This window comes from Mus caroli, unplaced genomic scaffold, assembly GCF_978045245.1.
Source record: "Mus caroli unplaced genomic scaffold, Mus_caroli_1 scaffold_3, whole genome shotgun sequence".
In the NCBI taxonomy this organism is placed as follows: Eukaryota; Metazoa; Chordata; class Mammalia; order Rodentia; family Muridae; genus Mus; species Mus caroli.
Genome location: NW_028227258.1, coordinates 121,495,522 through 121,522,665, shown reverse-complemented (window position 1 = coordinate 121,522,665; position 27,144 = coordinate 121,495,522). Strand labels below are relative to the sequence as shown.

At 42.5% G+C, this 27,144-nt stretch overlaps 1 protein-coding gene across 2 annotated transcripts in view; it reads left to right on the top strand.

Annotated features, from left to right (window-relative positions):
• The window catches only part of Intu (inturned planar cell polarity protein), a 70,281-nt gene that overhangs the window by 26,923 nt on the left and 16,214 nt on the right, over window positions 1–27,144 (top strand). The window contains exons 4-8 of one of the 2 annotated variants that reach the window (XM_021158513.3): window positions 7,397–7,600; window positions 10,118–10,236; window positions 20,144–20,233; window positions 20,807–20,884; window positions 24,829–25,018. In XM_021158513.3, coding sequence (XP_021014172.1) covers window positions 7,397–7,600; window positions 10,118–10,236; window positions 20,144–20,233; window positions 20,807–20,884; window positions 24,829–25,018 — 681 coding nt within the window. Of the gene's footprint in view, window positions 1–7,396; window positions 7,601–10,114; window positions 10,237–20,143; window positions 20,234–20,806; window positions 20,885–24,828; window positions 25,019–27,144 lie in introns of both variants that reach the window. The other variant, XM_029474787.2, reaches the window with a different exon arrangement.

Sequence of the window (27,144 nt, the reverse complement as noted above, 5' to 3'; positions counted from 1 at the left end):
GCATGAGTCCACAGGTTGCTCAAGACCTAGTGAAACGCAGTGTGAACATCCATCAACATGAGAATAAACTGCGTACTTCCCAGGTGATGCCATAAACACTCTCATTATACAGGAAGAAACAGGGAAGGAGTGAGAAAGAGTCAGACCTAAGCAAGACTAAAGCCAAGCAACCATGTCTGCCACCTGGGACATACAGTGGAAGGATGTACTTCAGAAGCCTTGGCAGGCCTGCCCCTGCGGCCGTGCTGGCTGAAACCCATATGGCAACCACCTTAGGCTGGCTCTGCTTACCGTCTGGCTTCCCTTCGTCAGGGCTCCATGTTCCTGGTGTTTCTGACTCTCTAGGTTTTCCATCTCAGCTTCAGGTTCACTCTTATAACTTCATGCCCAACTCACTGTCAGGAGCTGCCTACAGAGACTACAAACCTGCTAACACTGTATGAGATTTTGGTTGAAGCCTCCCCGGCCCTATGACTCTAGCATTCTGTGTGCCTGCAAAACTATCATCACATGGTCTGCCATTTGTCAAAATCTTGGTAGGCCCACTTGGCTCCCTTAGCCTTACCAGCTAAAAAGATAAAGGATTCTAGACAAGTGGCACCCTGAGCATACCTGTACAGGCTGTGTTTTCAGAGCTGTCCTTGAAAGGAGTTCTACTTTCACACTTTTGAGCTAAGGGGTGAGTGTGGAGCTGGGAAGGGGTCCTGGTCAATTCTGAGATGCCCGCAGAATATTTTTCCTATTGTCCCAGTGCAAAATCCTTGGCCTCTTTTTAATAGTGCCAATCTCTCCATATTTATTGGCAGCAACTTTAAACATACTCAATTTCTGGCAAAAATACAAGTTTTTCAAATGTTTCTGTTCTGTTTCTTGCTCGCACCTCCCACTGTTAATCTGTCTAAAATCAGCAATCAACACCCATGCCTGGATGTTGCGTGGCCTTTAGATTTCCTGTTAGATTAATTAGTCTGTCCCTTTTACCTCAGCCTCTCACAGAGTTGGGGGTGCATTGGTAAAATGCATTCATGCTCTTTCCTGCCATGTAAAACGGTTGTGCTGTCACCCAGTTACCAATAGACTCTTAATTTATGCCTGAAACCTAATGAGACTGGGCTTTGCTGCCTGCATTTTCCATTTCTGTCAGGCTTCTGGTTTTCTAAGTCCTTAGCTGAACTGCCCATCAGACTGCTTAGAAAACCCAGGCTTCTCTATCCTGTTCCTCTTCCTGCAAACCAACTCCCCAGGCTCCTGAACCACATCAGGTACAGATGTCACAGCAACAGACTGCTTCTTTGTAAAGTTGCTTAATTAAAAAAAAAAACCTATTCTTTAAGAAGTTCATGGATAAACTCAGTGCTTTTCACCTGCCCCCCCATCTCCTCCCGCTCCAATCTTCCTGAACTCCCTCCCAGGATACCCCCTCCTGGCCCTAAGCCCCCTCCAGTCCAATTAGAGCTGCTTGCATGTGCATGGGTGTGGAACATGGTCAACCCACCATGACACCAATAAAGAAAGATGACCCTCCTCCCTCAGTGGCCATCAGCTGCCCGTAACTCCTCAGGGAGGAGTGGGGCCTTTTGCTCCTCACCCCTCCACACTGCAGTGCAGATTGGTTTGATCCTCTGCAGGTCTTGTACAGGCAGCCACAGTTGCTGTGAGTTCCAGAGTGCAGTTTCTCATCAGAAGACACTCAGTTGCAGACCCTTGGTTCTTCCAGCCTTGCTGCCTGCCACCTCTTCTGCAGTGCTCCTGGGTGTGTCTCTAGGTCATCAGATTTTCTCACATCTAAGGTTCTAACCATAAGACTCCTGTAAGATTCCAATGGTTAGTCTTCCTATTTTATACCTAAAGGAATCTGGAGCACCCAGCAGGCTGAGGCAGGAGGATTGTGAGCTATACTACCCTGTTTAATGAGATCCTAAGAAAGAGAGAGAATTTAGAAATTGCTTAATGGTTTTCCCTAAGTTGTAGAATCAATTATGCAAAGTACTAGATTTTTTTTTTCAAACTAACTCAAAGCGTGCTCCTTCCTTTTATTTTAACCTGTGTGGATCCTGATGTCTTGGTTCCAGACCTGACTGAGAGAGACCTGCCTGAGGCTTTAGCTTGTGACTGTGACATGGGTGACAGCAACAGGGAGAAGGAATGCAGGCTTACAAATAATCCCACTAGAGATTTGAACCCAAACATACGGGGAAGTGACATATTAAACATGCCCTCAGAGTACGGAGTGTTCTGCAGCTTCTTGTCTTCCAGCAGACAGTGTAATGGGCAGAAAAGCCCTGGGAGAACACATCAGACCTCCATGTAACACCTCATAGAGGCTCCAGATCTACAGTTCTCTCAACTATAATCAGAGGGGGTGGAAAGGCATGTCTGTGAATCTAGTTCCAGCTCTACTGGTGTGTGCTGGTGTGAGATCCAGAGGTACACAAAACCCCCTTTTAACATTTCAAAACTAGCTGGGTATTGTTCCCCCTAGGTGCTTCCAAAGTGTTGCTAGCATGAGGGTGTTGAGTTATAAGATGATAGAACATGTGCTTAGCGTGTGCAAGGCTTAGAAAACTCAGCACACACACAGCATTATGAAAAGGAGGCCTGAGAAATATTACACATGAAGACAGACTGAACAGTGTATGCCTGCACTGATGTACTAAATAGTAGTACATGCTGAGTATTCCCTACCAAATGCTTGCAATCGGGAGTGGGTGAGTGCTGGGGGAGGGAGGGAGGGAGGGAGGGAGGGAGGGAGGGAGGGAGGGAGGGAGGGAGGGAGGGAGGGAGGGAGAGGGAGAGCAAGCAGGATCATGGAAGCACAATTGACTCAATTTGGAAGTATTTTATGCTCAACCTCCTATATATACTTAAAATCCCAAAGTTTTAAAGCACCACATTGATGCTCAAAACATCTGGAATTTTACAGCATTTCAGATTTAGAGAGACCTGGGAAGTTTCCAAGTGTTGCCTTAAAAAACTCAGTGAGATTGCCCAAAAGGGGAAGAGGCTGGAGGAGAATTTGCAGAGCCATTTAGACTAATTCCTCAAGCATTATTCATGAGGAGTTTTAGTGACACTCACCAGCTGAAAGAGAATAGATAAGATAGCAGAGATCCTTGGAGCTGTGAGAAGGGTCCATGCTGACTCACGGTGCAAGGCAGACCAGCTTTGTGGGCATCAGGCCTTCACAGCCCCACTGTGTGCACCTGCCAAGAGGGTGGAACCAAAGTGGAAAGATTTGTTTGGAATTTTAGTGGGTGATCCCATTGGGTGTGTTTTTTCGTGTTGGTGTCAGGGCAAGGTGTTAAGGTCCTCGTACCACAGAACAGAGGTGATGGAGTTTACAAAATATACTATCAAAGTTTTAAAACACACATGTCACTCTCACAAGCATAGTGAAGTGGTATTCAATTTTAGGTTATTGTTGCTTCCTATAAATTAGCAATTTTTTTCAGTTTACCAGCTCATTTCCCTTTTGTCATTTTTTGGGGAATCACACCCAATCTTTAAACCTTCCCACCCACAAGAACCTCAGCTGGAGAAGATGCCCTCCAGCCCTGGTATGAGCCATGGCTGTTTTTCTGAGGTTCCTTTCTGTGGGTTCTCCCACTATGAGTACCCGACCCTCACACACACACACACACACACACACACACACACACACACCACAGAATAGCTATCATCTTTGACACTAAATACTGCTTACTCGTGTAGCCTGTTTGTGTCTAAACCACAGACCAAGTCACGTTTTTGTAACATTTACTTATTATGCACATTTGTTGGAGGTCAGCGGACAACTTGCAGGAGTTGGTTCTCTCTGTCATGTGGATCTCAAAGGTCAAACTTGGGTCATCAGGCATGGAGGCAAGTGTGCTTACCCACAGAGTCTCCAACATTCAGGTTATGTCTAAGATGATAATTCCTAAAACTGGGTACACTCGGCTCTCTCTCACTTTAATTACATGTTAATTTTTATCAGTTTAAAAATAAAAACAAAAACAAAAACCTTGATCATTCTTGCCATAGGTTTGCTTTTTTTTTTTTTTTAATTTTTGTTTAGTTTGTTTTTTTCTAACCACGCATTAATTTTCTACTCAGACTTTTTTGGTAGTGTCCAGATACAAGGTTCCATGTGTTTACAGGAAACCTTTTTTTAAAAATTCCAAACACTAGGCTTTCCCAGTTGGAGTTTCCCTTTCTGCTTTCCATGTAAGCCCCCGTTAGTGTTAGCACACTTCACCGTCACTACATGTGTGAACCTAGAGGAATTTGAGCTCCTTTCTTCACTACATGTAGATTAGCATCATTACTAGTAAATATCTTAAGCATTGACTGACAGAGAGCAGTTCACTCTGGCGTGTAGTCTTAGAGGTTCTCGGCTGTGATGGGCTGCATTTGTTACCCATCTCATAGTTGGGACCAAACACTGGCCTCATGCAGCTGTAGGAGGGAGGTTCATGCTGACTCTGTCACAGCAGGCAATGCATGGCAGAGCCCATGGCAGCAGGAGCCTGGGAAGAGAGTCTTCCCTCTGGGCAGTCCAGGAGGTGCGGATGCAGGTGCTCAGGGGGTTTTCTTGTTTTCCCTTCTGATTCAGTCAGAATTAGTGCCATGGGATGGTGCCTCCCACATCCTGGATGAGCCCTTCCCAGAGTAAACTAAGGAATAGGGATCTGGCTCCTACAACTTCCCCCGACCCCCACTTACCTGAAGACCTTCCAGCCTACCACTTGCACTACACCACGGGCCAGGTCCTTATCATGTGAATTTTTGAGAATACTTTTCAAACAAAAGAAACTTGCTTATACAATAAATACTGAGTCTTAGAAAAAAATGTGGGGGTCTAGCTTAGTTCAGTTTGGTAAAAGCCACTACCAGCTCCAGAGAAGTAATTCGAACAGCCCCAAACACTTCCTTATCAAAAAGAAGGAATGCCTCAGGTTTTTCTCTTTTGGAAGATATATATATATATATGCCGCAGACTCTTTGGGTCCCTGTGTCTGCGTGGAACGGGGTCTCTCGACACGGGTGGGCAAAGTGTGGATGAGTGACAGACAGATGCACACAGGAGAGGTTGTGTGTAGAATCTGAATGTAATTTTACAACTCGAGCATCAAACTTTTTATACAGAAGACAATAAAGAAGTTGGGTGACATACCCTCAAGGTTCAAATGAGGTAACCGGATGCTTAATGATTCTTACACAGAACAGAGGAATGAAAACGCAAAGATCGGAAGGAACTGGGTAATAAAATAACTGAGACAAAGTCAGCCCTATCTAAGGTCAGCTATAGTCTTAGAAGCCAGGTGTGAGAACTTTTCACTCCTAGGGCAAGGGCTTTCACACCCAAGTCATGGTTCTAACTAGGGAGTTCCATTCTAGCTAACCATCTAATGAATAATGCAATACTCTAAAACCACAGCCCCATCTGCTTCCTAAACCATTGTAAATTCCTGTAAATAGATGTAACTCAGCTATAATTCTAAGCATCTATTCTGGTTTCCCCTACGGTCAGAAACTTCTTTCTTCCTAGGTGATGGTAGATTCCTGTGAAGGGCAGTGACCTAACTTTTACTCAAAGAGATAGTGTAATACCAGGGGCAGTACTGAATTCTAAACCCAAGGTCTTGCTAAGGACGAACTAGGACTGTTGGAACACTGGTGGACGGCTTTAGCTATGTCAGAATTTAATCTTAAAAGGCACTTATGATAGGAAAATATTGAAAGAGAGCACGTGGATCCATACACTAGACTAACGCGGGAATGGAACGTGGGAATGAAAAATTACTGTATGGGTAGAGAATGCTAGACTCCAGGAGGAGAGCTTCCTTGAAACTCTTTTGCCTCATGAGTGACTTTTAAGCCTTTCAGCTTGTCCAGCTGACTCGACCGGAGAGCGTAGCATACACACACACACACACACACACACACACACACACACACACACACACATATATATTCTTTTAAACAATATAATACTTGTAGCAGTTGGATAGGTTGGCTAGTGTATAGGGGGTTTTAACAGATTTAATTCTTTAAATGGAAGTATATAAAAGTTATTTTTTAAAAGTGATCAAAGTGTGTTAGCACCTACCACATATTTGGAATTAGAATGGTACTTCATAATAAATTATTAAAATAGTAATTATTTAGTTTTGTTTCTAGTCTTTGAGTATTTTCCTCAAATGTAACCTGCTGCCTTAATACAGTGTTACCTGCTTTCAAGGATTAACTAGTCTCTTTATTTTTGATTAAACATAATTAATTAATTAATTAGAAACAGAGTCTCACTGTGTAGTCCTGACTGTCTTGTAACTTTTTGTGTAGAGCAGGCTAACCTTGAATTCACGGAGATCCACCTGTACTTGCAGGGATTTAAGAAAACATCATGACCACCAGCCTACTCTTGTTTGGAAAGATACCATTGGCTCTAAACTAAAACTTTAGAATTGTTCCCTTTAGGGGGACAGTTTTTAAATGTAAATATTCAGAACACTGTGTGGCTCCTGAGTTCATGATGACATCAGCAGCGTTCATCATATGCTCACAGGAGTGCATCTTTGAGTTGGGTGGGTTGATGATGGCCAGCTGGCACTGGGTAAGTGTCTCTGTTTCCAAGGGGGGGTGGGTACCCGAGAAAGTGGAAGGTGCCTCTCAGGAGCTGGAAAACAGCTGGATTCTGGATTCTGACCAATCTTGACATCAGGCTGTGAAATTAAAACTATCCTGATAAAAGTGACAGCTAATCCTCTCGTGGTGCAGAGTGTCACATGCCACTGGCTGGTTGGTGGATACAGCTGTCTTTGGCCCTTTAAAGGGCGGTAGAGACTGTCGGAGAGAATATTTGAAACCTGTCACATTTAGAAGGAAAGACAACTCCCGGTGTGTGAGGTTGCCCTTGAGCTCCAGTCTCTCCTTCATAAGTGAATTTGAGGAGTCAGAGCATTCAAGATGTACATTGACTATTCTACACTCAAATGATGTGAATTTCTGTTTTTCTGTGGTACTTCTTTGTGTAGCCAGTGACTACATTTGAATGAATGAATTTTTGTGTGGAATACTGTTCTTTTCAATCAATAAACATTTTTAATTATATATATATTTACATATATATATGATTACATTATATATATATATATATATATATATATATATATATATACACACACACACACACACACACACACACATACCCACTGCTGTGTGAGGAGCTAGATACAGGTGCTGGGGGACTCACTGTCCTTACCTTTTGCCCATGTACCGAGGTGCCATCTCCATCCTGTGCACTCCTGGCTGTACCTGTCAGGGCATGTCTTCCTTTGTTAAAATAAATAAACAAAGTGACATTTGCCTTGTTAAAAAAAAAAAACCAACAAGGTTTTTGTTTTCTTCTTTTCAGGTGAAGCTGACATTTGAAAACGCATATGCTGTGAAACAGGAAACAGCCCAACCCCAAAAGAAAAAGGCACAGTCAAGCACTCAAGATTTGGTGAAACTCCTCTGCGGGTCAGAGGCTGATGCTGTCCAGCACAGTACCCTGAGCATCCCACACATCTCCATGTACCTCACGCTGCAGCTCCAGTCAGAGGCAGCCAGGGAGGAGGTGAGTGTCTGTTCACATATGCCGAGGAAGCGGGGAGACCTTCCATCCTGTGAACTTAGACTTAAAGAAGAAACAGGGGGGAGTTAGCTGTGCCATGTCGCTGTCTGCATATCACATGTTATAGTATGCATACTACATGAATTAGCTGTGCCATGTCGCTGTCTGCATATCACATGTTATAGTATGCATACTACATGAATTAGCTGTGCCATGTCGCTGTCTGCATATCACATGTTATACTATGCATATTACATGAGTTAGCTGTGCCTTGTCACTGTCTGCATATCACATGTTATAGTATGCATACTACATGAGTTAGCTGTGCCTTGTCACTGTCTGCATATCACATGTTATACTATGCATACTACATGAGTTAACTGTGCCTTGTCACTGTCTGCATATCACATGTTATACTATGCATATTACATGAGTTAGCTGTGCCTTGTGGCTGTCTGCATATCACATGCTATGCTATGCTGTATATTACAGGACTTAGCTGTACCTTATCACTGTCCTCTATGTATCACATGATCCAATAGGTGTTTTCAAATAAACTAGAGAAAATTGGATGCACCATTCAGGTATTCTAAGCAACAGAGAAAGACCAGAAGCTCCCTTCGTGCCCTTTTGTAAAGTGGTGCATGTGTTTCCTTGTGGGCTTCTTTTCCCTGTCTGTTTAATAAGAAATTGAAAATGGTAAAGATTAGCTTAGTTGTCGATGTATGACTTGGTATTTTCTGTGCTCTGGGACACCCAGCAATAAGAATTCTAAGTCTTACACCTTGCTGGCTCCTTGTATCTTTAGAACAAATGAGACCTTTAAGCATTTATTTTTCCCTCTAAGTTTTGAGGTACTGTCCTGAACCTTTCTAGTCAGAAGACTGCTGAGCCCACATGTCATTGCCTGTCTCTCCCTGGGAAAATGTGCAGATTGCTCACAAATAAACAGCTTCCTGAATGTGGCCAGTTCTGCATCAGTGCCATAATTAGGAGAGGCTCTTTATTCTTACCACACAGAGTGGAAGCGTCTGCAAGGACAGCGTCCTAACAAGGGCTTTAAAAATACAATTCATTACATTGGCCGGCACTGCAGAGCCTGCCAGCCCTTCAATGCCAAAGCTTTTAAGACTACTGTGGAGACTTCTTTAATGGACTTTTTTACTAGTATGATACTTTACAACAAATGTCAAAGGGTCATTTCGTTCCCTGAGAGTTACATAATTGATACAGAGCTTGTCTTTAAGTTACAAGATGGAGACTTGTAAAAAGCTAGTCAAAGACTATTTAAAGCAGCGTTTGGTATTTTGATGAAACAGAATGGAAATATTTGTTGTACATGGTTTAAATTTATTACATCTGGGTCACAGAAGATTTTAATTCATTTGACTTAATTTATAGAAATAAATAATAAAATTATGAGAAAATAATTTGTAGCTATTTTCACTGATGAAAATTGCAAAAACATTGGAAACATTATTATTCAGTGTATTTGGCAAACATATCCCATATCATATATTGAATAATTTATACATCTTAGACATTTTTACATACATTTAAACAGTAGGTATGCACAGTGTATCATATCTGTGGTAATGTAAAAGTGTGAATACATGGACCCCATACCAGGTAACTATTTCTCATATAGATGTTTAACAATCTTTAGAGAGAGCCAAGCAAAGCTAGGCCAGTGTAATCGGCAATAATTCCTGCTCTATCAATTGTAGCGATTAGAGCAACTGGAAGTTACTCGAAATTCTTCATGGATTCTATTTAGAAGTTTTAATTTTGTCTGATTTTGAACTTCTCCTGTGAGAAAAATAGATGTTGCCTAAGTCTCAGCAGGAAGTGAGGCCCTGGCTGCCATCTCTGCTTCTGGACTGTCAGCACACGGGGGCATCTGCTTGGAGAGTCATTGTTTTGTTTCTGTTAAAGCTCTTTGTTTCTTGGAAATAGGAAAATTTTCAGCATTTTGTAAATAATCCTGTAAATTAGTATTTTCTGTAATTTAAAATAAACATGCCTTGTGATGTAGATTAATTTGTGCTTGCTAAGCCCTCTCAGACCTAAGCCAGGGAGTTTATAATCCTGGGGTACTTTTTCTTCCTATTTGTACTTCTTCAGTCTTGTATTCGCACTTTGTAAATTAAGCAAGTATTTAATAACATCACAAAAAATGATGATTCTCTTTTAAGGTTCATTATGAAAGAAATTATATAGACTCCTATGGGTTTTGTGTGGGGATTGAAGTTTAAAGCACTATTTGAAATAAGTAATTTCAATTAATTGTGTAGAGTTTGGTCTGTGAAGTCTCTAAACCGACTTTCAAGTGTAGCGTTTGAAATGCTTGTTGAAGTGTTAACATACCAGGCATAACTGTGTCCATGATTGAATGAAACTCTGACTAAAGCTGAGGCTGAAAGGACTCCTGTTTTGTTCTTAATACAGAACCTGAGCTTTGGGGGTTAATGTTGGTGCGAGCGTCCAGGAGGCTAATCATCTGTCTCCTTTCCCCAGCAGCAGGAAATTCTTTACCATTATCCAGTGTCTCAAGCATCTCAGAAACTCAAGAGCGTGAGGGGCATTTTTCTCACACTCTGTGACATGCTGGAAAGCGTAACGGGGACACAAGTCACGAGGTAATCACGCTTAACTCTTCCTTCCTGTCCCCATCTTTAGTTAGCGCTGAGAAAAACCTGTTCCTGCTGTGGGGACGATAGTCCTGCATTTGTTTTGGCCAAACTGATTTTATCTCAAGTGTGTGTTTTTAATTCAGCTACAGGTCTGGGACACTCCCACATCATTTAATTAACAGAGTTGCCTGTTGACCCATAGTTACAGTTCTTAATGAAAATGTCGTCTTTGAGTTGGAAAGATGGCTTATGGGGAAAGGCGCTTGCTGTCAACCTGAGGTCGATCAATGGAACCAGATGTTGGAATGAGAAAACAGATTACTATAAGTTGTCCTACAGCCTACACACTCAACATAAAGTGCACATGAACACACACACATCATAATCACTTTATAAGAAAGTTTTATCTTTTAAACATGGCATTATTATGCGTCTTGGCTTCCTTGTGTTTTTATTGTGCTTGTCAAGTCTCTAAGCTATATGCTGAATTTTTCACATGATTAGAAAATACTCTGACTTTACAGTAATCACAGAGAAATACAGACTGTGCGTTAGAATTCAGAATTCAGTGTCATGTGAATTTTATTTAGTGATGAAAAAACAAAAGTCAGAAGTTGGATTGTCCTGCAGGGGTGGAACTGTAGTCAGCACACAGCAAGTGGCCTTGGGTCCCTGTCCAGCACTAGGGGAAAGAGAGGAAAGGAGAGTGGGGTGGAAGGAGGAAGGAGAGGGGCAGGGGAGGGAGAGGGGCAGGGAAAAGAAAGGGGTAGGGGAGGGAGAGGGCAGGGGAGGGAGAGGGGCAGGGGAGGGAGAGGGCAGAGGAAAGAGAGAGGCAGGGGAGGGGGAGAACAGGAGAACTTCTCAGCTAGTAAGGAACACCAACACTACACTGAGTGTGAGGTCTGACTTGGATGTCACTGTTAAGTCTCGGGAATGAAGAACCCAGAGCTTTGAAGTTTAGTCTTTCATAAAATAAATTATTATAATTTTTCTACTTTTAATATTTCAAGTAATCTAAAATTCATGAAAAGAGTTTTAGACAATGTGGGTTGTGTAAAATAATGGGAAGAATTTACTTGTTTTCCTAAGTAAAAGTGTAAAAGTGAGACATAAATCTCTGACTTTTTTTTCTTTTTTCTTTTCTTTTTTTAGCATGACTCCAGCCAGTTCTGAGGCTGAGGCAGGTTTATTTTTTCCCCAATCTGCTTTTATACCATTTTAATTACATGCAAGTAATAAGGTCAGGCAGTACAATAAACACAAATAGTCAAGGAAAATCTCTGATATTTTATATATGGACAGACAATGGTTCTTAACTTTTTATATATGGACAGACAATGATTGTTGAGACTTCAGTTCATGTGTGAATGAATAGTTATAGAAGCAGCTTGTCAAACTTCTGTCTGTTTTTCTGTTTATTCTTTTCCTTCATTCACTGCAGGGATCTAAAAGGTACTCACATCTGCCAATCACAGGCTGAGTACCACTGAGCTAGGTAGGCCCCAGCCAATCACAGGCTGAGTACCACTGAGCTAGGACCCCAGCCTCTCTTTTTATTGTTTAACAGCTTCATTCAGCTTCACTTCGTAAATCATACCCTGGCTTACAGTGTATAAATAAGAGCTGGAGAGATGGCTCAGAGGTTAGGGAAACTGGCTGCTCTTGCAGATGATCTGGGCTTGGTTCCTATCATCTGTCACTCCAGTTCCAAGGGATCCAGTGCCCTCTTTTGGCCTCTAGGGGCACCAGGTGAGCACATGGACACACAGACAAACACGGAGGTAAAACAATCAAACACATAAAATAAAACCAAGTAAGTCTGTTTTTTGTTTGTTTTTGTTTTTGTTTTCTTTTTAAGTGTAATAGTTTCAAGTATATTCAGAGATATTGGCCATGGCCAATGTCAGAACATTTTTATCACTTTAAAGAGAAACCCCGTGCCCCTTGTCACCCTGGACATCACAGTCCAAGCCCCAGTACCCGCTGGCTTGCGAGCCTTGTCTGGGAGAGATGTCGACAGTAGACATTTGAAATGCGTGGAATCATAAAATGAGTGCTCATTTGTTTCTTAAAAATGCTTTTTTTTTTTTCATGGAATAAATTTTATTTTATTTTTTTTTTGCTATACAATGGTTTATTTTAAAACTGAAATTTTTTTTTTTGATTTTTAAAAATGCTTTTTAAATTGTGTGGGCACGAGTGTGTGTGTTTGTGTGTGCGCGCACGTGTGCGTGCTTGCCTCTGCAAATATGAGTGTAGGTACCTACAGAAGCCAGAAGTATCAGCTTCCCTGAAGCTGGAGTTACAGGCACCCATGGAAACCCAGTATGAGTGCTGGGAGCTGCAAATGCTCTTCCCTAGCCAGCCATCGCTCCAGCTCTAGAGTAATGCTCTTAAACAAAATGTAAGGGTTTTCATGAATATTTGTTCTTACTCTTTCTCTGCTGTGTAGGACGGATGCTATTTCCATTAATAGTTAGATCTCGTCAGTAATGATAAGGCATGAGGTAACCTGTGCAAGCAGTAAGGACGGGTAGGCAAGCCTTTCTGAGGAAACAATATGTGAAATATTCTCTTCAGGGTTCTTTAACAATACGTGTTTCTTGTGCACATTCCTTTTTAGAAAATTGTTGTAAGATTAGTGTGATATAAAAGAGGCTAATGTGGGTTGGGGAGAGAGAAATCCGGCCTACATAGGGCCACAACCCTCTTCTGGTCAGAAAAGCACCTGGGCAGCTGGGGCGCAGGGTTGCCTGACACCCGCCAGCTACCCACGACCCCCGCCGCAGGATTTTGGGACTGCTGGTGAGTGGAACACAGCTTCTGCTCCAGTCCAATCACGCAGGACCTGAGACTGCTCTGGTTGGGGAGAGAGAAATCCGGCCTACATAGGGCCACAACCCTCTTCCGGTCAGAAAAGCACCGGGGCAGCTGGGGCACAGGGTCCCCTGACACTCGCCAGCTACCCACAACACCAGCCACAGGATCTTAAGACTTCTGGTGAGTGGAGCACAGCTTCTGCTCCAATCCAATTGCGCAGGACCTGAGACTGCATTAGTTAGGGAAGCAGAAACCGGCCTGAGTAGGGCCACAGGCCTCATCCGGCCGGATCAGCACCGGGGTAGCGGGAGAGCAGGGTTGCCTGACACCCGCCAGCTACCCACGACCCCCGCCGCAGGATTTTGGGACTGCTGGTGAGTGGAACACAGCTTCTGCTCCAATCTTTAAACAGTGACAACGATAACAACTAACCCCAGAGATTACCAGATGGCGAAAGGTAAACATATAATCTTACTAACAGAAACCAAGACCACTCACCATCATCAGAACCCAGCACCCCCACTTCGCCCAGTCCAGGGCACCCCAACACACCGGAAAAGCTAGACACGGATTTAAAAGCATATCTCCTGGTGATGATAGAGGACTTCAAGAAGGACTTTAATAACACACTTAAAGAAATGCAGGAGAACACTGCTAAACAGGCAGAAGACAATAAAGAGGAAGCACAAAAATCCCTTAAAGAATTGCAGGAGAACACTGCTAAAGAGTTACAAATCCTTAAAGAAAAACAGGATAACATAATCAAACAGGTAGAAGTCCTTACAGAAAAACAGGAAAACACATCCAAACAGATGATGGAAATGAACAAAATCATACTAGACCTAAAAAGGGAAGTAGACACAATAAAGAAAACCCAAAAGGAGGCAACACTGGAGATAGAAACCCTAGGAAAGAAATCTGGAACCATAGATACGAGCATCAGCAACAGAATACAAGAGATGGAAGAGAGAATCTCGGGTGCAGAAGATTCCATAGAGAACATCGGCACAACAATCAAGGAAAATGTAAAATGCAAAAAGATCCTAACTCAAAACATCCAAGAAATACAGGACGCAATGAGAAGACCAAACCTACGGATAATAGGAGTGGATGAGAATGAAGATTTTCAACTCAAAGGACCAGCAAACATCTTCAACAAAATTATAGAAGAAAACTTCCCAAATCTAAAGAAAGAGATGCCCATGAACATACAAGAAGCCTACAGAACTCCAAATAGACTGGACCAGAAAAGAAATACCTCCCGACACATTATAATCAGAGCAACAAATGCTCTAAATAAAGATAGAATACTAAAAGCAGTAAGAGAAAAAGGCCAAGTAACATATAAAGGCAAGCCTATCAGAATTACACCAGATTTTTCACCAGAGACTATGAAGGCCAGAAGATCCTGGACGGATGTTATACAGACACTAAAAGAACACAAATTCCAGCCCAGGCTACTATACCCAGCCAAACTCTCAATTAACATAGATGGAGAAACCAAAGTATTCCACGACAAAACCAAATTCACACGTTATCTCTCCACGAATCCAGCCCTTCAAAGGATAATAACAGAAAAAAAACCAATACAAGGACAGGAACCACGCCCTAGAAACAACAAGAAGGTAATCCCTCAACAAACCTAAAAGAAGACAGCCACAAGAACAAAATGCCAACTTTAACAACAATAGTAACAGGAAACAACAATTACTTTTCCTTAATATCTCTTAATATCAATGGACTCAACTCCCCGATAAAAAGACATAGACTAACAAACTGGCTACACAAACAAGACCCAACATTTTGCTGCTTACAGGAAACTCATCTCAGAGAAAAAGATAGACACTACCTCAGAATGAAAGGCTGGAAAACAATTTTCCAAGCAAATGGCATGAAGAAACAAGCTGGAGTAGCCATTCTAATATCTGATAAGATTGACTTCCAACCCAAAGTCATTAAAAAAGACAGAGAGGGACACTTCATACTCATTAAAGGTAAAATCCTCCAAGAGGAACTATCAATCCTGAATATCTATGCTCCAAATACAAAGGCAGCCACATTCATTAAAGAAACTTTAGTAAAGCTCAAAGCACACATTGCACCTCATACAATAATAGTGGGAGACTTCAACACACCACTTTCACCAATGGACAGATCATGGAAACAGAAACTAAACAGGGACACAGTGAAACTAACAGAAATTATGAATCAAATGGATCTGGCAGATATCTACAGAACATTCTATCCTAAAACAAAAGGATATACCTTCTTCTCAGCACCTCATGGTACCTTCTCCAAAATTGATCACATAATTGGTCACAAAGCAGGCCTCAACAGATACAAAAATATTGAAATTGTCCCATGCATCCTATCAGATCACCATGGACTAAGGCTGATCTTCAATAACAAAATAAATAATAGAAAGCCAACCTTCACGTGGAAACTGAACAACACTCTTCTCAATGATACCTTGATCAAGGAAGGAATAAAGAAAGAAATTAAGGACTTTTTAGAGTTCAATGAAAATGAAGCCACAACATACCCAAACTTATGGGACGCAATGAAAGCATTTCTAAGAGGAAAACTCATAGCTCTGAGTGCCTCCAAAAGGAAACTAGAGAGAGCACACATTAGCAGCTTGACAACACACCTAAAAGCACTAGAACAAAAGGAAGCAAATTCACCCAAGAGGAGTAGACGGCAGGAAATAATCAAACTCAGGGGTGAAATCAACCAAGTGGAAACAAGAAAAACTATTCAAAGAATCAACCAATCAAGGAGCTGGTTCTTTGAGAAAATCAACAAGATAGATAAACCCTTAGCCAGACTCACTAGAGGGCACAGGGAAAGCATCCTAATTAACAAAATCAGAAATGAAAAAGGAGACATAACAACAGATCCTGAAGACATCCAAAACACCATCAGATCCTTCTACCAAAGGCTATACTCAACAAAACTGGAGAACCTGGATGAAATGGAGAAGTTCCTAGACAGATACCAGGTATCAAAGTTGAATCAAGATCAGGTTAATGATCTAAACAGCCCTATATCCCCCAAAGAAATAGAAGCAGTCATTAATAGTCTCCCAACTAAAAAAAGCCCAGGACCAGATGGGTTTAGTGCAGAGTTCTATCAGACCTTCAAAGAAGATCTAATCCCAGTTCTTCACAAACTATTCCACAAAATAGAAACAGAAGGTACTCTACCCAACTCATTCTATGAAGCCACAATTACTCTGATACCTAAACCACAAAAAGACCCAACAAAGATAGAAAACTTCAGACCAATATCCCTTATGAATATTGATGCAAAAATCCTCAATAAAGTTCTTGCTAACCGAATCCAAGAACACATCAAAACAATCATCCATCCTGACCAAGTAGGTTTCATCCCAGGGATGCAGGGATGGTTCAATATACGGAAATCCATCAACGTAATCCACTATATAAACAAACTCAAAGACAAAAACCACATGGTCATCTCGTTAGATGCGGAAAAAGCATTTGACAAGATCCAACACCCATTCATGATAAAAGTCTTGGAAAGATCAGGAATTCAAGGCCCATACCTAAACATGATAAAAGCAATCTACAGCAAACCAGTAGCCAACATCAAAGTAAATGGTGAGAAGCTTGAAGCAATCCCTCTAAAATCAGGGACTAGACAAGGCTGTCCACTTTCTCCATACCTATTCAACATTGTACTTGAAGTCCTAGCCAGAGCAATTCGACAACAAAAGGAGATCAAAGGGATACAAATTGGAAAAGATGAAGTCAAAATATCACTTTTTGCAGATGATATGATAGTATATATAAGTGACCCTAAAAATTCCACCAGAGAACTCCTAAGCCTGATAAACAGCTTCGGTGAAGTAGCTGGATATAAAATTAACTCAAACAAATCAATGGCCTTTCTCTACACAAAGAATAAACAGGCTGAGAAAGAAATTAGGGAAACAACACCCTTCTCAATAGTCACAAATAATATAAAATATCTTGGCGTGACTCTAACTAAGGAAGTGAAAGATCTGTATAATAAAAACTTCAAGTCTCTGAAGAAAGAAATTATAGAAGATCTCAGAAGATGGAAAGATCTCCCATGCTCATGGATTGGCAGGATCAACATTGTAAAAATGGCTATCTTGCCAAAAGCAATCTACAGATTCAATGCAATCCCCATCAAAATTCCAAATCAATTCTTCAACGAATTAGAAAGTGCAATCTGCAAATTCATCTGGAATAACAAAAAACCTAGGATAGCAAAAACTCTTCTCAAGGATAAAAGAACCTCTGGTGGAATCACCATGCCGGACCTAAAGCTCTACTACAGAGCAATTGTGATAAAAACTGCATGGTACTGGTATAGTGACAGACAAATAGACCAATGGAATAGAATTGAAGACCCAGAAATGAACCCACACACCTACGGTCACTTGATCTTCGACAAGGGAGCTAAAAACATCCAGTGGAAGAAAGACAGCATTTTCAACAAATGGTGCTGGCACAACTGGTTGTTAACATGTAGAAGAATGCGAATCTATCCATTCCTATCTCCTTGTACTAAGGTCAAGTCTAAGTGGATCAAGGAACTTCACATAAAACCAGAGACACTGAAACTTATAGAGGAGAAAGTGGGGAAAAGCCTTGAAGATATGGGCACAGGGGAAAAATTCCTGAATAGAACAGTAATGGCTTGTGCTGTAAGATCGAGAATTGACAAGTGGGACCTCATGAAACTACAAAGCTTCTGCAAGGCTAAAGACACCATCAATAAGACAAAAAAACCACCAAAAGATTGGGAAAGGATCTTCACCTATCCTAAATCAGATAAGGGACTAATATCCAATATATATAAAGAACTCAAGAAGGTGGACTCCAGAAAGTCAAATAACCCCATTAAAAAATGGGGCTCAGAACTGAACAAAGAATTCTCACCTGAGGAATACCGAATGGCAGAGAAACACCTGAAAAAATGTTCAACATCCTTAATCGTCAGGGAAATGCAAATCAAAACAACCCTGAGATTCCACTTCACACCAGTCAGAATGGCTAAGATCAAAAATTCAGGTGACAGCAGATGCTGGCGAGGATGTGGAGAAAGAGGAACACTCCTCCATTGTTGGTGGGATTGCAAGCTTGTACAACCACTCTGGAAATCAGTCTGGCGGTTCCTCAGAAAATTGGACATAGTACTACCGGAGGATCCAGCAATACCTCTCCTGGGCATATATCCAGAAGATGTCCCAACCGGTAAAAAGGACACATGCTCCACTATGTTCATAGCAGCCCTATTTATAATAGCCAGAAGCTGGAAAGAACCCAGATGTCCCTCAACAGAGGAATGGATACAGAAATTATGGTACATTTACACAATGGAGTACTACTCAGCTATTAAAAAGAATGAATTTATGAAATTCCTAGCCAAATGGATGGACCTGGAGGGCATCATCTTGAGTGAAGTAACACAATCACAAAAGAACTCACACAATATGTATTCACTGATAAGTGGATATTAGCCCAAAACTTAGGATACCCAAGATATAAGATACAATTTGATAAACGCATGAAACTCAAGAAGAATGAAGACCAAAGTGTGGACACTGTGCACCTTCTTAGAATTGGGAACAAAACACTCAGGGAAGGAGTTACAGAGACAAAGTTCGTAGCTGTGATGAAAGGATGGACCATTTAGAGACTGCCGTATCCAGGGATCCATCCCATAATCAGCTTCTAAACGCTGACACCATTGCATACACTAGCAAGATTTTGCTGAAAGGACCCAAATATAGCTGTCTCTTGTGAGACGATGCCGGGGCCTAGCAAACACAGGAGTGGATGTTCACAGTCAGCTATTGGATATATCACAGGGCTCCCAATGGAGAAGCTAGAGAAAGTACCCAAGGAGCTAAAGGGATCTGCAACCCTATTGTTGGAACAACATGATGTACTAACCAGAACCCCGGAGCTCTTGTCTCTAGCTGCATATGTATCGAAAGATGGCCTAGTCGGCCATCAATGGAAAGAGAGGCCCATTGGACTTGCAAACTTTATATGCCCCAATATAGGGGAATGCCAGGGCCAAAAGAATGGGAATGGGTGGGTAGGGAAGTGGGGGGCGCTATGGGGGACTTTTGGGATAGCATTGGAAATGTAATTGAGGAAAATATGTAATAAAAATATTAAAAATCAAAAAAAAAAGAGGCTAATGTTTGCCTAAAAGTGTATGTACCTTTACACTTTAACATAAAACAATGGTCTGTTTGAAAAAAAATCTTTTCAATAGTTCATATTTCAGGTAGCACACACGTGTGTTCTCTATGGTTCCAGAGTTGGTTATTGTATTTCTTTTGAGAAGTTATCTAAGTGTTTGTAGCTGTGTGAAGAATAATTAAGAATACATTGCCCATGCATGAACTTGCATACCCACAGCCTCTGACAGAAGAGCTCCCCCGGTAGTCATCACATAGTGTACAGGTGCTCTGTCCAGGAGTTTCCGTGAGCACCTATGTGCGTAGGACTCAAGTTCCATCACTGCTTCTAATTCGTATCTCATACTGGGCTGTCATTCTCCAGGTGCAATCACTGTTCTGATCTCTGTGTAATCTCCTTAGTGATTGTGTCCATACATGGGCAATCCCAAAGGGTCTGAGCTAGGATGCAGAGTCTTTTAAAAAATATCATAAACTGTGTGTCGCCACTTCATGTCAACAAAACATTTCACACATACCCAAGTTTCAGACAGGGTCTCACTCTGTAGCCCTGCTGGCCTGGGACTCACTATGTCACTCAAACTATGTCACTTCAAACTCATAGCAATCCTTCCGCCGAAACCTCCTGAAAGCCAGGATTGTAGACATGTACTGATTCTCCTTTGTGTGTCTTGGGGGTTTGGAGATAATCCCAAATGTATTCTTGTTGTTACAAACCCCTGCCTTTTCTGTGTGGCAGTTAGGTATGTGGCAAGAAATTTGCTTATTAAGCAATTCAGTTCTTAAATTATACCATGTGTAACCTTTTAAGGATATTTTTATAACTCCATAACAGTTAAAGATATTCTAACCACATCTTGAGTTTGAATTTGTGTTTTTTCTTAGCTCATCCCTCCATTTAAATGGGAAACAAATTCATGTTGCTTACTTGAAAGAGTCTGACAAGTTGCTGTTAATTGGCCTGCCTGCTGAAGAGTGAGTTGGGATCTTTTTGTTTCCCTTTAAACAACATTTCTGAAACTATGGCAACAACAAAAAAAGTAAAATAATGGAAACAAGGTTTGTCTCATTACAATCATGGCCTTTTGTCAAAAAGCAAACTCCTTGTGATGGTTCATGATCCCAAGGCGCTGCCCTGGGGCTGTGTTATTACCTGTATCTGTGGGATGGTCAGTATTGACAACACAGAGGTTGGGGTGTATTCTTCCACTCAGACTTCACAAGAATTTGCTTTGAATTTAGTGAGCCGCCATTTTATTCACGCTGGAGAATATGGGGGTCAAGGCTCAGCACAGGGTACTTTTCCCAGATGTTCGATATCTTTGGTAAAACAGTGACTCTGCAATGCCAAAGTGGCTGCCTACCTCCGGGTGACCTCACTAGTGGGGTAAGCACCCTTTACAGCCCTGCCCACAGCTGACTAAACCCGACAAATATATATGCAGAAAGACATCTTGCTTCTTTGCGGGTTGGTGTCATCAGATCATGTCATTAACGAGTTAACTCTTTTTTTGTTTTTTGTTTTTTGTTTTGTTTTGTTTTTTTAAGAGTTCCTCTTCCCCAGTTAAGGAACATGATAGAAGATGTGGCCCAAACCCTAAAGTTCATGTATGGTTCTTTAGACAGGTGAGTGTTTCTCTGGAATCTATGTCATGCTCGGTGTCTCCTGTGTCTTCCTCTGTGTCAGGCAGTGCTTCTTGCTTGAGAAGCAGGCACTTTGGTTTACTCCTTGCCTGTGACAGTTTCCTCAGGTTTTCTTTCTTTTTAAATTTTTATTTAATTCAACTACGAATTAATTTTTGAAACAGGATCTTTCTGTGTGGCTCAGACTGGCCTGAGCCTTGCTCTGTAGCCTGGGGCAGTCAGAGCTTATGACTGCTGTCTGAGCCTTCAGGAGCTGGGGCAGCAGGTATGAACAGCCACACCTGGATCTTAGTGAACCCATGATGCTCTTTCTCCTTCCACGTTACATCCCGTAATGTGCCATGAAGAAACGCATATAAACTGCTAGTTAGTGCAGGACCTAGTGATTACAACAAGTCCTATGTTACGATGTATAGTAACCAGTACATACTGGTCCTTTTGTTTAGAGGCAAATAGACATGCTGTGCATGTCTGTGTAGCATATAGACAAGAGTAAGATTTTAAGTAAATATTTGTGTTTTCTTTGCTATCATACTGCCCCAAAAGGTTCCTTTATTCAAAAAATTGAATCAACAATGTGCATTTAGCCTAGGCATAGTGGCTCACATCTGTAAACTCAGAATTTATGAGTCTGAGGCAGGAGGATGACTAAGTTCATGGCTGACCTAGGCTACATAAGTAGTTTTCTGGCGAGTCTAAGTTATAGACCTTGTCTCAAAAAACAAAATAAACAAAGCACAGTTAACAGGAATCAGACACATAGTATAGAATGTTAAGATGCTGTGTGCATTCCTTCATGTAGTCTCTGTAAAACATGAACATGTGTTCCATTTCATGCTTATGTTCTGCTTCTCTTTTGTTGTAAGTTTGTAGTCATGTTCAATCTTCATGACCCTCTGTCACCTCCCCCTACCACTGCTACCACTGAAACCCTCTTTCCTCCCAGCAAGCCCCTCCTACTTAGATGTCTTTCGTGTGACCCACTGAGTTTATTTAGGGTTATTCACTCAAGCTCAAGTGTTGTCAGGAAGTGTTTACTAGAGCACTCGAAACTAGAGCAGTGACTGCTCCACTGAGGCAGCCATCTCCTGCTATGGTTCCTCGGGGCCCCGCCCCATCCATGACGAAATGCCTACAGGTGCAATCTTGTACGGGCCTTGTGCAGATGACCTTAACTGTAGTGAGTTCAGCGTGCAAAGGCCCTGCTGGATCCAGAGGACATCTCTGTGCTGTGACCCATCCTGCACCTCTGAAGAAGGCAAGACACCTTCTCCTGAGCCATGGAGGGGATGATATAGATGTCCTATAGGGTCAAGTGCTCACTGTTGCTCATTCTTGGTGCTGTGGCCTGTTGTTGTGCTTTTGATTTCTAGCCTTATAATGTGATACATATTTCTTGATTTGAAGGGGAAAATTGAGGTAACCGGTAACCATTTGAATGTACAGAACTGTGCCTAGCAAACATTTTTCTCCAGTGGGATCTCTGCAGATTCTAGTGCCTCTGCGGATGAAGTGACACCTCTGCTCTGAGCACCAGGGTATACCCGTACAGAAACTGAAAGATAACTTATGCATTTTTCCAAACATGGTGGTATCTCTCTCTGGTTTTCTATGAGGACAGTTTAGTGGGGCTGTGCTCAAGGTATCAGGGATGAACTTCTGTGATCATGTTAATCTGGAGAGATCATTATTTTATATCACGTTCTCTGATGGAGGAACCTGTGAGGAGTCACACCCCCCAGACTTGATGACATGCCAGGAACTTCTAAATAAATGAGGTGCAAAAGGCCAGTCATCCAAACACAGCGCCTTTCGCCTTGACTGGTATGATTTAATCAATGAGGAGTGAGGCCGTGGTATTAATTGCCTTTTTAATGTTCTGTTAGAGTAGCAAACTTGGCTGTATTGTGCCCTAGTTGAGGTGTTTGCACGAACCGAGAGATATCAAGGATCACTTTTCTGTGATGGATTTCATACATGCAGCAAACTGCTGAAGCAGTCGTGTGGTCCACAGAGTAGGTGAAGGGCAGAGGGACCCAGTTTCTCTGCACTTTACCTTCTATTGATATGAAAGTTTCTCTGGAGTAGCAGCAACTTTATTTAATTTTGCCTTGTTTAAACAGGAAATTAAGAAAATAAATGGGGGGGCTGCTGAGATGGCTCAGTGGGTAAGAGCACCCGACTGCTCTTCCGAAGGTCCAGAGTTCAAATCCCAGCAACCACATGGTGGCTCACAACCATCCGCAACGAGATCTGGCGCCCTCTTCTGGAGTGTCTGAAGACAGCTACAGTGTACTTGCATATAATAAATAAATAAATCTTAAAAAAAAAAAGGTAGCTGCATGGTGGTGGCTTAAAAAAAAAAAAAAGAAAATAAATGGGAATATGCTTGTGTTCTTTAAGAAGCACACGGGTGTAAGCAGTTACTAATAGACATTTTGTAACAATTCTTAATTAAGCTTTTTTATATAAAAATATTTCAAAAAGGTATTTCAGAGGTCCAAAGGCTTAATGATCATTTTGAAGGTGTGAGCAAGCTCCTATTAGCATTATGATTGAGTTAAAGCTCTATCTCCTCTCTCTGTTCCCCAGCTGTCTACAGTGCCTGTTCACTGTAGAAAATGGTATTCCCCATTTTCCTGCCCAACAGCTGCTGCATGGTAGTAGCTGTTTCTGGGTCTCTGTCTCTATTCCTGCTCCATTAATTAATTTCCATAAAGCAGTTAGAATGACCAGCACTACTACCTGGGTCCCACCTACCTGCCTGTCTGGTAGAATCTCAAACCACACCCTGCTTTGGCAACAATTGTCCACCACAGGCTCTGCCCTCTTCCCTTCTGCTGGGTCTTCTTCATACAGAGATGTTAACTTAAATGGCCTATTTTCAGAGTGTTTCTTAATCATTTACTCTAGAACAGCAAGCTGACTGGGTGCGAAGTTACATGCTTAAAGTCGCAGCTCTTTGGGAAGCTGAAGGGACGTGTAATCTCACAAGTTCAGGCAGATCCTCTCTATAAAATAAAAACATGAATAAAACACCTGACCTCCCATCCAGCCACCCGTCACCTCCTTGCCTTCCTCGTCAGCCTGTGTGCTCAGTGGGCGTTCATTGTCTTTTGTCTGATTCTATTGCTGTACTCCTGGCAAAGAGAACGTGGCTGGAACAAAGTAGGCACTTAAATATTTGCAGGATGAGTCAGTGAATGTTTCTCCGGCAAGATACAAGCCAGCAGCCATGGTGTCATCTCCTGAGCTGGTCCAAAGAAGAATCGTGCTTAACGCTGGGCTGCACTTGCACGGCTAAATCAGCTATTTAATCTCTCCATTCCCCTCTGTCTGTCTCTCTGTATTCCTTCCTTTTTCCTTCCCTTCCTCCCTCCAATGCTGGGGCCTCAATTGAGGAGAAAATAACTTGGCTCCGAATTTTGTATTTCCCCCATAGTCATAATAAGCACCATAAGAAGTTGTGTGTAGTGAACCCTAGGTGTTTTGAAGGGGAGTTGGATCATATTAACCCCAGCTTTAGCTTGGAAACCAAACTTCAGAGAGAGGCCTGTTGATTTTGGCCATATGAGAGTTGCCTAGTAAGAACAGTTCAAAGCCAAATCTCTTGTACTGCAGAGTGCAGAATCTCTTTCGTACCCTCCATTTCCTGGAAGACACTGGGAGTTGTAAATGGTTGGGAGAAAGAGAGGAGGAAGGAAGTGGGACTTTGGCCCCTTTTCTTGTGTGCATGGCCCTGTGTGTCGGCCCAGCAGTTCTTCCCTGGTGTAGCCCTCCTTCAGTCACCCCACAGCAGTAGCGGTAACTACAGGAATAGGAACAGGAGGAGAGCATCCGTGCTGGGGCAGAGCCGGTCCCCTGAGCTAGGGCAGGCCATGCACCTCTCACCAGCTTGGGCTCACGTCCAGCTCCTGCTTCTCCAGCGCCTTCTGCCAGGTTGAGAACGCACCTCGTCTGGATCATTTCTTCAGTTTGTTCTTCGAACGAGCTCTTCGGCCCGGCAAGTTACATCTCAGCAGCAGCCCCAGCGCCCAGCAGTACGCCGCAGCCAGTGCCGTGCTTTTGGACAACCTCCCGGGAGTCCGTTGGCTCGTACTTCCACAGGAACTCAAGGTAACTTAGGGGTCCCAAATAAGCATCAGAGCCACGCACCTTATCCTAAGCCTGGAGCATTCTGTTTTCCTTTGTAAAATAATTTTTTAAACTTATACTTGGGGCAGCCCAACCACCATGGTATGTGCAGGTCAGAGGATAGGGTAGTGTGCTTGGTTACCTCCCCCACCTCTGACGAGGTTCCAGGACTGAGCTGGCCCTCTTCTCCCTTTCTCTTTAGGGTGTGTGTGTGTGTGTGTGTGTGTGTGTGTGCGTGTGCGTGTGCGTGTGCGTGCGCGTGCGTGTGCGTGTGCCTGTGCCTGTGCGTGTGCGTGTGTGTGTGTGTGTGTGCTCGCGCGCGCACTCGTGCATTTCAGGATTATAGGTGATAACTGAAGAACCTGCTGAAGTAGGAGGTCCAGCAAATGATCCTTAAAAATAGAAATTGGTTCTTTCATCCTATTTTATATTTAAACTTTCCAAACTCAGAATTCTTGTCAGAAATCTAAGCTGAACAGCTCACTTGGCAATTTTGTGGCTCTGATTTTATAACACAAGGTCATCTTTTGTTTCTGTCCAGATGAAAGCTGTGGGTGTTCCCTTCCTTGATACTAGTAAAAGACTGTGGCTAACCAAATCCTGTGGTGATCTGCATTCACCTCCTTAACATAATCCTTAAGAACACAAGGGCCGGGAGAACAAATAATTCTTTGTTTTGTTTTTGACTCTGAGGTTGAACCCTCAGCCTCTTACATCCAGAAATCATGTCCTACCATTGAGCCACATCTCTAGTTCCTCTCTATGAACATACATGTTTAGGTTTTGGTCTGTTCCATATGCAGCTAACCAACAGGGCTTCACAATGTTTAGGTGTTTTCAGTATGACTTCATGACTATCTACCACATGTAACTTTACACCACTGACAAGACCATTTCAGAAACCTTTAGTGTGGCCCACCATTTAATCCCTTTACTTATAGCATTTTCTCAATATTAAATGAGGTGACATTGTATGGTCACCTCTCTGGCCATGAAAACACCCAAGATTCTATTCTTCATGAAGTCCCTCAGCATATACCCAAGTGACCGACAGTTTACTATTAATCACTTAAGTCATATGTGGAGATGGGAAAGCACTCGCCGGTGAAGTGGGCAAGGGCTCACTGGGACCACAGTCTCAGCTGTGAGGCTCCATTACATGGCTCTTAGTTGAAGTTGGGGTGTCAGCTCATATATACAGGACACTTTACCTGCTGGTCTTTTATTTTGTCCTTGGTCTTGTGAGTTGACAGTCTCAGACTAAAATGACCATCTTCTTTTCTTTTTCTTGTCCTAGAACCTGATCCTAGGCGTCCATACCTGCTGGCCAAGCATTCTGCCACTGAGCTATATCCCTAATCTCATTTTCTTAAATCACATCAAACTTAAAAGTTTCAGGCATGCCACTTGGCTGTAGTACAGCCACTTTAAGGTGACCCCCGACCCCCTTATAAAGGGGTGGGCTTATAGCTTTCCAGCATATGAGACCCAGACTATGGATGTCTTACTTGGCTTTGACAATGACTTTTCTAACTGCTGGCCTGGCTACCTCCCTGAGATGTGCCCCAGCCACTTGCTCTTTCTCCTGGCCTCGGGCTCACGGTTTATCTCCCCTCAGGCAGCTTCCTCCTCTCCCTTCATTCTTTCTCTTCTCTCTCTTCTCATCTGTCACTCCCTGTCCCTCCTCCCTTACCAGCCTCTAATCCCTCCAGTAATTGGGTGTAGCCAATTTTATTTAACCAGTAGTTTTAAATCTAGGAGCAAGGTTTGCATGTAAATGTGAGATGTGACTCTAGGCCCAGACTGCCTACAGAACTTAGCATTGCAATACACAGCAACAGACCAGACCTCAATGGCTGGCCTCGGCAGTGCTTTCGTGAGAAAACACACTTTGTGACATGGGAAGTGACTAGATAATGTTGCCTTTAAGGTAGAAGGACCCTGACTCCAAAGCCTATCTCACACCCACTGTGAGTCTTTTAACCCAGGAGAGGTACAAGCCCCCCAGATCCCTTTATAATGGGAAGGTACCAGTGAGAGCTGACCTTCTGGCCACGAGTCACCCCAGACTCTTGCCCCTGTCTCATAACTGGTTCTTCCTTAGGAAC